A 12,962-nucleotide genomic window follows, 5' to 3' on the forward strand; every position below is an offset into this window, starting at 1 on the left:
AAGCACAGGACATTGTGGTGTCAGAGCCCCCCGTGACATGTCAGGTGCTGTCTCTGGATGCATGGCGGACCACCACAGTCTTCAGTTTTTGCTGTTGATTCTGTGTCCTATGGTGAGCATGATGTTTAGCAGTATCCAGTGTCCTTGCAGGATGTGAGCATAAGCTGGACCGTGAGTGTGGAGACTCAAGGGTGGTGTGGCCTATGTGGATTTGCATGTGCACACCAACCATGTAGGTGATCTGAAGGTCAGCTAGCTGGCTATTTTTGCAAAGCTTCAGTTTCCTCTTATAGTGAAAATAGCAGTTTCTACCATAGATGTTATGGAGAAATCTTGAGTCATTTGTGCCGTATCTGTCACATACTAAAGTCAAAATGTGTGGACTTTATTGTTGCTATTTTTGCACATCAGAAAGGAAGCCTCCCGTCAACAAACTTAAAACCCAGCTGAGGAGAATGAGGAAAAGAATGGTCCAAGAGAAGGGTTTCAGGGATGCCGTGTTCCTTCGCCTGCAGCAGGAAGACACTGGCCATGTAGATGTGTGTAATAAAGTGAGAGACGAGAGGAAGAGGCAGAGCATCTTCGGCTGTCCTGTCGTTGTGAAGCAGCTGAACGGGTCTCTAAACATTGCGATATAGCAACAAGCAAAATATCCTGGGTCCCCATACCTTCCAGTCACAGATAAGACAAAAACGATACTTTCAGACAATCATAGCTGAAATGATAAAATAATATGATGCGAGGCCAGCAAGGTGGTTCAGAGGGTAAGCCACCTGCCACTGAAGACCTGAGCGCTGTCCTCAGTTCGCATAGTGAGAGACCTGACTCTGAAAAGCTATCCTCTGAGCTCCACACTCATTAGCTCATGGGTGTGCTCACACAAACAAATTAATAAATAAATATTTTAACTAATAATATCCTGACATTATTATTTAGATAACATAACTGCAAACGCAAGCCATGTAGGTCATATAAAGTTTTTCTAGAGATTGAATGTCCTTAATCCAGAAATTCAAATCTGGAACTGTTCTTCAGATTTAAGAGCATTTCAGAGGCTCGGCCAAATAAGTGTAAGCACGTGTTCTGAAATTTAAAAACTTTTGATCCCAAATATTTTGGATAAGAGATACTCAAACAGTAGTTGCATTTGAAAATATAGAGAGAAGCAGATAAAATGAATTATATATATATATATACATACATATATATATATATATATATATATATATATATATATATATATATTAAAGGGAGAGGGAGAGAGAGAGAGGCAGAGACCTGCTTGAGTCTTCAGAAGAAGAGTAGGGAATGGGAGGAGCTTATCTCTCTCTCTCTCTCTCTTTTTTTGGTTTTTCGAGACAGGGTTTCTCTGCAGCTTTGGAGCCTGTCCTGGAACTAGCTCTTGTAGACCAGGCTGGCCTCAAACTCACAGAGATCCTTCTGCCTCTGTCTTCCGAGTGCTGGGATTAAAGGTGTACACCACCCCCACCCAGCATGAATTATATTTTTAATGCTGTGGGGGGGGGTATTACTGTGTCAACACAGAAACAGTGAGCTACTTTTCATTCTCTGTGGTAAGCCTTGGCATAATCATAGCTTATCCTTAGAGTACATCATGGTGAGGACACTTTGTGGGCTCAGTAGCTACATGTGGCAGACAGGCAATGGAAAATGCATTATATGGGTTAACCAGGAAGGGAGTTGCTTAGACAGAGGACTGTGGCAGAGTGACCAAAGCCATCCAAACAAAAACCTAGAGGAAGGAAATTCAGGCAGGGAGCAGCACTCAGAAAGGTCCTGAGATGCAGTTATTCCAGGCAAGTTGGAGGCACGGAAAAGAACCTATTACATTTGTAACCAGATGAATGAGGCAGGTGTGAAGGGGGGGTAGAGTAAGTAAGGTAAAGACGGGCTAGGGCCTGATCGTGGCAGTTGTAAGCCTGATACACTGGGGGTCTTCAGGTCCAAGGGGTCTTGTCCATTCATGTTCGAAGTGCTTTAGGAAGCTTCGGCGAGGCTTTGTATAGAGGACAGATGTTAGTTGATATTTTTAAAAGACTGCTCTGGCTACTGTATAGACATGTGTCTGCACAGGAAACAGGGTGACCAGTTGAGACCAATTAGGAGCGTCAAAGTGACAAGGTGGAAGTATGGAAGATGTAGGACTTGAACCATATGCTGGAGTAGAAATCCTAGAACTTACTGACAGATTAGGTTGGGTTCAGGATTTGGCGGCACTGAGAAAAAGACTCACAGAAACCCACCAGTTGAGAGTCTTAGAATTTGTGGCTGCAGAGTCTATGAATACCAGTAGGCAAATACTGAAGAGGGCAAGGCAGGAGCATTATGAGTTTGAGAGCATCCTGTACTGTACCTTTGCCGGTGGCCGCACCGCCCTAGATGTGCCTAAAGTCATTTAACTGAAACAGGACAGTCTGAAGGAACAGAAAGTTCGGGGTGTGGGTTAGAGGTTTCGAAAGCAAGTACTCAGGTGTTCACTGTGAGGAGCTTTTCTGATATCTAGGTAGCAACGCCAACTAGACCCCTGCATAAATACTTCTGAAAGCCCAGGATCAGGAAGCCTGGCATGGTTTGTAGTGCATTTTCTTCTGTGTATTTTTAACAATATTAAAGTTGGATAAATGTTTTCTTTTCATTTGAATTTTCTATGACGTCCATGTTTTAAAACTATAACATGAGTTTGGTTCATAGTTAAGACTTTGGAATGTGTTTAGATTCCAGTTAAAAGTTGGATGGCTTCGAGGCATGTTAATGGCACTTCCTTTTTATGTCCCTTGCTTTTGGCATTCTTCTGTTTCCCCCAATGAGCTACTTCTCTGCTGCTTGTTAGCACCCTGGGAGTAGAACAAAAGAAGGAGCCTGCAGGTTTGGAAGCTGTCGTGCTCAGCATTATTCCTGAGTTTATTTCTTGCATTAACTTGTCCAGAAATAAAGCATCTCACTGTGTGTTTTCTGATTTGTTTTACGATAATTTTTAGATTTGTTTTCTATTTATTTTCAAGCTGATAATGAAATAAAGCAGACATTTTCTATGAATAGATAAATGCAGTAGACACCGAAGGAAAGAAGAAAAAACACGCAGTAATATTCTGAGGCTGCTGTTACCCCGGGTTGCAAAGCAAAACAAGAGAACAGCAAATTAATTACTCTCACAACTCCTGGAATTTATGCTATTGATTGTGCATTCTCAGGACATGTTCTACATTCGGAATCACCGACTTGTGTGCAGTTAATTCCAGGCGGGATGTTTTCAGCACGTTTCAGTAAAATCTTTGAAATCCTTAACCCCTGTCCTGTCTTTTTTTTTTATTTTTTGTACTTCTTAGCAATACTATTCTTACGATGTCAGACATGTTTTGTCAACTTTATAAGAAATCACACAGTTGTAATATTCATTTCCATACTTCCTTTAATATTAATTTTAAAACAGGAAAGGGTAATTTCAGCCTGAGTTCTAGTGCTCTAGATACAGAATTATTTTTCCTTTACTTTGAGACCACTAAGTTCATTTTTTTTTATTTCTTCCTATAACCTGGTTCCCACATTCAGTTTGTTTTCTATGAATGTGTCTCCATTTTGTCTTTGTTCTTAATGTGTGGTTCACAAAACAGACTTCTCTGTTTATGACTTAGATGGTGAATGCTGGCACTCTGTTCTGGCCTGTCACATTGCCAGTAGAGGTGGGGGAACAGTGGTGAGGTTAGAAGAGGAACAAAACGGATGCCAGGCCAGTCATCACGTTGGTAGGGTATGGGTGTTATACCAGAACAAGCCGTCAGATTCTATGGGACCCATAGTGCAAGGTTGTGGAAGAAACCACTCATTCTTCTGGTGTGTCTTGTTCGTTATTATAAATGGTCACAGAAATTGAGCCAGTCATGATGCCTGTATGATTTCTATTTAAGAACGAGCTGACTTTAAACCAAACCCAGATATAAAAAAATAAGCTCAGTTCTCCTAAACAAAATGTGTTCTTGAAAGTCAGTGAGTTGGTTTATAAATAGCATTTTCACATGATAGTCCACTTGCAAGTCAACCACATATGTCTGCAAGTACAGGGGTGTATTAGTCACTTCTCTGTTGGTGCGATAAAAGGTCATGGCCAAAAGCAACTTAAGGAAGAGTTCATTTTAGCTTACAGTTCCAGTCATGGATGGCAGCAGGAGCAGACAACAGAGAGTTCATATTTCATCTACACATAGGAAACAGAAAGAGAAAAGCGGTGCATGGAGACTATAAACCCTCGAGGCCCACCCCTAGTAATAAACTTTCTCCAGCCAGGCTCCACCCCCTAAAGATTCCATAAACTCCCCAAATAGCACCACCAACTGGTGATCAAATATTCAAATCCACAAACCTGTGAGGGACATTCCTCACCAAACCACTACAGAGAGACTGTGGCCAACCTCATGCTCATTCTGATAATTCACTAATACTTATTTTATCCATAGCATATCGTGAAAGAGAATCACAACTGAGGCCCTGTCCAGGAGCTGGCATGATGTAAAGTGATACTCTCTCTGGCATTTTATAACCGCGGAAACTCTGCAATGGGAACCAAAGAAAAATGAAAGCCATGTAAAGTATATGAATGGGTTGGCCCAGCAAAGCTCCAGAAGAACTTCACATGCCAGACTCTGTCTTACTTTCAGAATATCTTTATAACCATAGCCCATATTTTTCTTTAACACTGTTAAAAAGGTTCTCAAATCTGGCAGGTTCTGTGTTGAAGAACCCATCCAAACAGCATTTGACTTTTATTCATGTCCTTGTAGGTCACATTTAACCACCATGCACTATCTTTCCATAGTTTGAGGCAGAAGGCAGATGACACCCACCCTGCCCCCCCCCCCCCACACCAAGAAATGAAAGACATGGTGAGACCATTAAAAGTTGTTGAGGTTTTTTTTTTTTCATCTTTGAACTTTAGAAAAAGAAAATTAAGTTGCCATTTGAGTCCACAATGCCAAAAATGTCACCTTTATCAGCTGATTTCCCTTAGCATCAGGAGGGCTCTAAGTGGGTTCAACAGCAACTGCCTGTCACTGTTGGGATCCTGAGTGTGCACTGTGTGAAAACTACCCATCCTGCTGTGCAATCAGCAGTGTTTGCAGAAACTGTAATGCCAAAGTCAGACGAAGGTCAGCAGTGCCACACCAGAACCCAGAGGAAAATAAAACCTTAGTGAATCTGATCCTCACCAGTGACAGTTCTTTCTGACCATTTGGGGAAAATAAAGTAGTGCCGTGACAGCAGTTGTCCCTCCTCTCCGGCTGCAGCCGTAGACCCTCACGAGCACTGACCTCCGTCCGGTGTATCCGAGTCTTCAGAAGCCCGTCTCTTCTTTGATTGCTCTCCGTGTTCCACCATCAGTCTACCCTTTCTTTGTGCCAAAGCTATTATTTGATTTTATCAATTTACTACTTAAAGTTCTCTGGGGGCTGGAGAAAGGGCTTATTGATTATTAGTAGGTACAAAGGACCCAGGTTCAGTTCCCAGCACCCATATCAGGTAACACATCAGCTTTGGACACCTGCATTCATGTGCATATACCCACACAAGGACAATCATACACATTCTTAAATTTTTTTAAATTTTTAATTAATCTGTAAAGTTCTCTTAGGGTTCCCTAAACCTCCTTGCATAAAATCCACATTCCTTTAATGGCCTCTGAAGCCTAGGATGACATTTTACCGCCCATGTCTCTCTCTCCTGTGATCTATATGGAACAAAAAGGAACTTCTCACTATTGGCCAGAGCCATTGCCCGTGTCCAACTTCATGCCTTTTAGCATGATCTTCCTACTGTGTGTGACTGTGCTACCATAACTTAAAGTTTCTTTAGTGTAGGTGGCTGTATTTCAGCTAATGCTACTTCATTTTAATTTCTGCAAGGTAGTGATTAATTTCTCTAGTCAAGAGTCCTACTCCCACGTGGGTCATCTTTGATTACATCAGAGAGATCACATTGGAGAGGGTCTGTGGCCAGAGCCATTAGTTGAATCTTCATCCAAAGTGTTCTCTTTGCCAAGTGACTTAGAAATGTCAGATTGGGCTTTTTAACGGTGGCGTTGCTTATTAGTTAGCAGCTGTGAGAATAAGCACATATCAGTAAAAGATGAGCTACAGTCATATTATATTTAGATTTCCTTAAAAATCCTAGGGATATTTCTTGAGCCTGTGAAGATTGCTCGCTGATATGAGCATTTGTATAAACATGAGAACTTGATTTTAATCCCCAGAACCCATGTAAGGTAAAAAGTCAGATGTAGCTATGAGTACCTATAACCCTAGCACTGGGGGCAGAGGGTAAAGATAGGTTGATTCTTGGATCTTGCTGACTGGTCAGTAGAGCCAAAACAGTCTCCAGTTCACTGAGAGACCTTGTCTCAATATAATAAAGTAGAGAGCAGTAGAAGACTCACAGTGGCTTTTTCTCGGTTGTTTTCTGTTATCAGCTTGCACAACCTAGTGTCACTGCATTGTCTTGCTTGCTAATTGATACAGAAGGACTCGGCCCACTGTTGGAAGTGCTATAACACCATAGATGGGTAGAAAGAACTACATGAAATCCAACATTGTTGCTCTTTAGAATATGGAAATTAAAATCACTATGAGATACTATAATTCATGTGCATGACCAAACAAAAAAACAAACAACAAAAACATTCTTTTTAACTGGCGCACTGAGTGCTTATTAAGATACAAATGACTAGAATAGTCGTGTGTTGCTAGTAGGGGGCACAGCTCATTAATACGGGAGTTTGTTGCTTCCAACGCTGGAGGTGCCTTTAGCCTCTGACTCAGTGAAGCCTACTTCTAAGTAATTACTCAGGAGAATGAAAATTTATGTTTACATAAAGCTGGAAGCACTTTAAGGGAAAATGGATTCTTTCAGCTCACCATTTGAAGGGATATAGTCTGTCATGAACAGGAAGGCATGGTAACAAGAACAGTTCCAGGTTTTAGCATAGTCTCTAGCAGATTTCTTTTTGATTTGTTTATTGACTTTTTTGTTTTGGTTTGGTTTGGTTTGGTTTTGGATTTTCAAGACAGGTTTCTCTGTTTAGTCCTTGCTATCCCGGAACTCAATTTGTAGACCAGGCTGACCTTGAACTCAGAGATCCACCTGAGTGCTGGGATTAAAGGTGTGTACCACCCATGACTTAGTCACATGATAAATTAGCAATGATTAACATAAAACTAGTGACATAACAATTTTTACTGTGTGCTTTCTTCACATCAGACTCTTTGTTATATGCTTTGCATGGCCCTTTGAGGCAGAAGTTATTATTGTGCCTAGTTCAGGGGAAACTGAGGCATAGAAAGACTCCGGTATATTCCTTAAAGTTACACAGTTTATAAGTGCCAAAAATAGGAAACAAAAATCAGTGGTCTCCACAAAAGCATAGCATTGAGGATGGAAATTCAACCTCTCATTGTCATCATAACAACATCTGTTGAAGGATACCCCCTGGCTCTGCTACTGTACACAGTCTTTTTTTTTTTTTTTTTTTTTTTTTTGATTTTCGAGACAGGGTTTCTCCATAGTTTTTGGTTCCTGTCCTGGAACTAGCTCTTGTAGACCAGGCTGGCCTCGAACTCACAGAAATCCGCCTGCCTCTGCCTCCCGAGTGCTGGGATTAAAGGCGTGCGCCACCACCACCCGGCCACACAGTCTTGGCATTGAAAGAATTCCAGAAGTCATCTACTGCTTATCAAGTATTAAATGAAAAAAACCTCATAGATGCCTGCTTGCTTCAAATCTCTCGAAATGGGGCACGGGGAGGAGGCAGAAATTTTTTCAATTAAAAAAAAAATCTCTCAACTGTATAGCTAAGATAGCATTTTGGTTAAAAAAAAAAAAAAAACCCTGCTGGGAGTCTAGGTGCAATGCACAAGGCCACAGCTGCTTCAGATAGTTTGGTGCTCCTTCCTAAGCAGACCCTTGTCTTCATGGGGAAATTTTCATTTTCATTTGCTCTCCTTTTTCTCTTTCAGAGTTCATTGTTTCCACTATCTCATCCCTCTGGCCAAGGAGGGGAACTATGCCATTGTTGCCAATGTGGAAAGTATGGATTATGACCCTCTGGTGGTCAAGCTCAACAAAGACATCAGTGCCATGGAAGAGGCCATGAGCTCCAGCCTTCAGCAGCACAAGTTCCAGTATATCTTTGAAGGTTAGAGCTTGCCGTTGTGTCTAGGAGCGGGAGGGTACTTTTGAAAGGTACTTACGTATAACTATTTTATGTAGTATTGAACCATCCATCATTCCTCAGTCTATATGTCCTATCCAAAGGAGTCCTGGGGCTAGAAGGTTGGCTCAGCCACTAAAGGCGAGATTCACAACCAGCAAGGCCAAAGGAGTCCTTTTAGGTTTACTGATGTCTTCAGATACCCTCTGCCAAATTTCATAGACTATAAGGCAGTCCTTAAGGGCTGGAAATTTGGCTCAGTTGGTAGAATATTTGGCCTAGTGTACACAAAAAGCCTTAGATCAATCTTTAGCATATATACACCTACCTAGCATGCTAACACATGCATGTAATCCCAGCATTTGAGAGGTGGAGGCAGGAGGGTCAGGGTTTGATGCCAGCCCATAATATGTAAGACTCTATCTATCTATCTATCTATCTATCCAAACAAACAAAGCAAGATAATAGGACAGTCCTTCAAATGTAAGAACAAACCATTTACAGGACCCCAGAGCTATCTGTAAATGTCTGTTGAGAATTTAGCACTCAACTCACAATCTATTTTTCCTAAATGCTCTGTTTCTATCTGTTACTGTGTTACATATTCACCCTATTGCCAATGCTGAAATCTATTAGCATTGTTGCCAGGAGCCCATATTTTATTGATTGATTCTTTTTAAAATTGACATTTTTGTTGTTTGTTTGTTTGTTTACCATCCAGGTCCTTTATTTCTTTTTATACTTTCATATACAATGGGTTCCAGCTGTTCATGCTCCTTTCTGTTAGATCTCACAAGGTGTGCTTCTCTGGGTGGAGCAGGTTGGTGCTTCAACTGAAGCTGGGTGCCTTTGGTTTTCCTTTTCTTCTGATTGTTTTCCTTCACCCACTTCAGAAAGCTGTTTCAGCTCTTCGCATCCTTGGTGTGCTCAGTCTGCACATTAATTCTCTTGGCAAGAATCTAACCCTTAACTTGTTTGTTCACAGTGATGCCCATGGCATGCTGGGTGACACTAGAAAACTCTTCTGGTTTTGCTGTGGTAACACTTATGGGCCTCTTTTTTGTACAGTATCCATTTCCTTGATGTCTACAATATCACCTTTCTTGTAGGTTTGTATGTGTATGGCCAAAGGAACAACTCCATGTTACCTAAAAGGCCCAGAGAACATACAGTAGGCGCCCCTCCTTTCTCCCCTGTGTTCGTCATTTTGACGAGTTACTAGAAGACGGCTAATGATGGAAAGCAAGTTGTTAGCATTTTTGTTTAGAGTGCTCAACTTAGGACTGATTTGCTTTTATATATGTAGGCTCCCAATTATGTTCAGAGCCAAATGTGTATTTTCCTCTGTTTCATGAGTAGAGGAGACCAAACAGATCTCTCCAAATATCTGCACACACAGTACAGTTCCTTTGTATGTCCTTAGCTTATAGCACCCTGGCTTTTTCTTGAAGCCCTTATGGTAAGACTTTTAGGTGAACATTACAGTGCTGGGCTGGGAATATGCCAAATTTAGCTGACTACGGTAGGTTTTCCATTCTGTGTAGAAGTATCATAAAATTATTATAAGATTTGCTATGGCAATTGGGCTACATGTTTTCTTGAGTCACTTAAATCTGTGCAGGATGAAAAAGAATAATCGTATATACAAGTTTAAGCAAGATGCCACTAATAGTATCTTTCTTGTCTTCTCGCTATACTGTGCTGACCCCTCAGGTCTGGGACACCTCATCTCCTGCATCCTCATTAATGGGGCCCAGTACTTCCGGCGCATCAGTGAGTCTGGCATCAAGAAAATGTGTAGGAACATTTTTGTTCTTCAGCAGAATTTGACCAACATCACTATGTCACGGGAAGCAGACTTGGACTTTGCAAGGTACAGGGAAATACTGGGCTAGGTTTCTTACTCTGAAGCTCATTGCCTATAATGAGCTGCTCTTTGCTAAAAACCTTATTTAAAAAAAAACAAACAAACAAGAAATGTGGCTGGAGAAATAGTTCAGCAGTTAAAGCACTTGTGCAAGCAGGAGGACCAGAGTTTAAATCTTTTTTACTTTATTTTATGACAGAGGCAGGGAAGAGCGGGATAGGGGAGTGTATACCATAGAGCGTTTGTGAAGATAGACCAGAGGAGAACCTGTGGTTCTGTCCTTCCACCATGGAGGTTCTCGGATTGAGATTGCATCATCAGTCTTGGTGACAAGACTTTGCCTGCTGAGCTGCCTCGCTGGCCTCAAACTTAAGTTTTTCATACTATTACATTGGTGACTTTTTACTGAGTAAAAGAGTAATATAAAACATTTCACAGTAAATGTAAGGTGATAATCCTTTGGCCTACAGATAGTGATATCTGGCCTATCTTCTCCTGCCTTTGCGTATATGTAAACAATACAAACATACGTGACTTTTCACACATACACATGCATATGATTTCCCTTTTTACAAATTTGTGACTATGTTAACGTAACTTAAACTGTATTCCTTGCATTCTACCATATCAATAATAATCTTTGAAAACATGATTTTTCAAATACTAATGCTTCTAGAAAATACTACTTTCAATAAGTGAACAAAATCCATGGTATAAATTAACAGGAGTTTGTTTTCTAATCACTTTGGCTGTCAGCAGTTTTGCGTTTTGTTTGTCAAATGACAAACGACAAGCAAGTACTGGGGTCAGCTTTGCATGTGCCTGTTCTGACGCTGCTTCTCATTTGACCCAGTTGAGACCCGTCCAGTTTTCTTCCAACAGGGAGACGAGTCATTGCCCTTTTTCTCCTCAAGGTTTACTTGTCTCAATTCTTAATGCTCTCTTTTAAAGACACTGTTTCAAATATTAGGGTTAATTTTATTTTACTCCAGTTGGTCTCCACATTGTACATTAAATAATCAGACCTTTGGTGCTTTACTGACAGGTCAAGCTGTTTTGTAGAATGTGGATAACAGTACATTAGCAAACCCTCCACTTTCCCCCCATGCTCTGTTACTTACAGTTAGGTGAACTAGTCCATAAACTTCATTTTTTAAAGCTTTTTTAGCTGGGAAAATGTTTTTTTTTTAGTAGTCTGGAATGTTTCTGCTTATTTGTTATTTCTGGTTTTTCCATTTGACTTTGAGATTCCTCTAGAAGTTCAGGAAAAATTGAAACAGTTTTTGAGTACTTAAGAGAATTATACAGCACCATGTAACTTTGACAGGGACTCTTTGCTTTGAAAGTAGCCCACATATAATCCTTTTATATTGTATCACTACCCATTTGCTTCTCTGCTCCTCTCTTCCCCTATATTTTTTTTCTCTATTTGCAGGAGTGAGAGTGTGTGTGTGTGTGTGTGTGTGTGTTTTCATTAAATTCCATGTTTTAGGATAGATTTGGTGGAAAGCCTTCCTTGTTCAAATTAGAGAAACCAGGTGTGACTGAATGCTGCATTTATTTGGCCGCTCTTAGGGGAAATGATCTCATTATTGAATTAGTCTATCCATAATAACATTGACAAGGGGAAGTTAAGAACATGGAGGCCTGAGGGATACAAAGAGCCATTACTAATTCTCTGAGGAATATAATTCCTAAATTCAATCATCTTTTTTTAAATGATTTTTTTTTATTTAGCTGAAATAAGTAAATTAACACAGTTCTTGGCAGACAGTATGGGGCCCAAACACGTACTGAAAACACAGCGTCTGCATCCTGAGCACTGCCGGGGCAGCACTGAGATTGGCATCAGCGGCCGTGTCCAGTGAGGGGCTTCTGCAGGATGTAATTGATGGCAACTCAGTCATGCCTTTCACAGTTGGATTTCTGAGTTATGTCCAAGGAGTACGTAAAAGGTGGACATCACCACCAGGGAGAGAGTGTCCAATGTTACCCCTATTCTGTAATGGATTATGTAAGCTGGTATGAGCATGTAGCATGGATTCTATGCTCCAGGAGATTCAGAGACTGTCTCTCCTTACTAAATGGGCAGTTTCACACAGTTTCCTCAGTGTTTGGAACAGAGTGAACAATCACTAGATATGGTGAGAACGTGAGTAGATGCCAGCTCAAGGCTGACAAAGAGTTTATAAAATGTCAGCAAATATAGTTGACTTTCTATCCACTCCTAAGGAACAAGAGTGTGTCAATTTTATAAAAACAGAAGACAGTACCAAAAGTAGTAATGTAGCCCTGCCAGTCCATGCTCTCTTCCTTTCTTATTTGCGCTTGTTCTCATGGGAACGTATTTTAGAGCCTTATTTTCCCCTCCTTTTTGAGTTAGGAGTTGGTTTTCTGAAATGGGCCCCATCAATTCTACCAAATTTGAAGTTGTGTAAAACAGATACCAAAATCGCCAGAATTAACAGCCTGCAGCAGTGTGCCTCGGTATTCCTCCAGCAGTGTCTAATCAAGCATGGATAAAGGCATTTGTGTTTCCAGGGACTCTATAGAAATGTTATCTTCTAACAAGTAATTAATCACCAGTCGCCATGCGTCAGAAAACTGACTTAACAAGAAGGTGTATAGCACTTGTGGGGTTTTTTTTCTTTCTGCAGCTGCCTTCCTGGCCAGTCAAAAATATAGCATCCTTCTGTACTAAAGAATTAATGGATATGGAATGATTCTACTTCTGTTGATTCTCCTGATGGGACATGGCCCAGGATTACTGAGGGCTCTGTCCTCCATGGTGATGATCACTTCGGTTTTGCTGTTGTTTTGACTCTTTATCCCACTGTTGATTTTTGGAATCAAAAAGAACTTCTTACCAAGAAAATTATA

General features: G+C 40.8%; 1 protein-coding gene and 1 pseudogene across 1 annotated transcript in view; one reads left to right on the forward strand and one right to left on the reverse strand.

Moving 5' to 3' along the window:
* Positions 1-12,962, forward strand: part of Exoc4 (exocyst complex component 4) — a 714,919-nt gene that overhangs the window by 650,315 nt on the left and 51,642 nt on the right. The window contains exons 16-17 of the mRNA XM_041675392.1: positions 8,022-8,200; positions 9,929-10,088. Coding sequence (XP_041531326.1) covers positions 8,022-8,200; positions 9,929-10,088 — 339 coding nt within the window. The remainder of the gene's footprint in view (positions 1-8,021; positions 8,201-9,928; positions 10,089-12,962) is intronic.
* On the reverse strand, positions 8,344-9,750 carry LOC121463244 (annotated as a pseudogene).

This window comes from Microtus oregoni, unplaced genomic scaffold, assembly GCF_018167655.1.
Source record: "Microtus oregoni isolate MIOR12 unplaced genomic scaffold, Mior012 000026F_ref0000081, whole genome shotgun sequence".
Lineage (NCBI taxonomy): Eukaryota > Metazoa > Chordata > Mammalia > Rodentia > Cricetidae > Microtus > Microtus oregoni.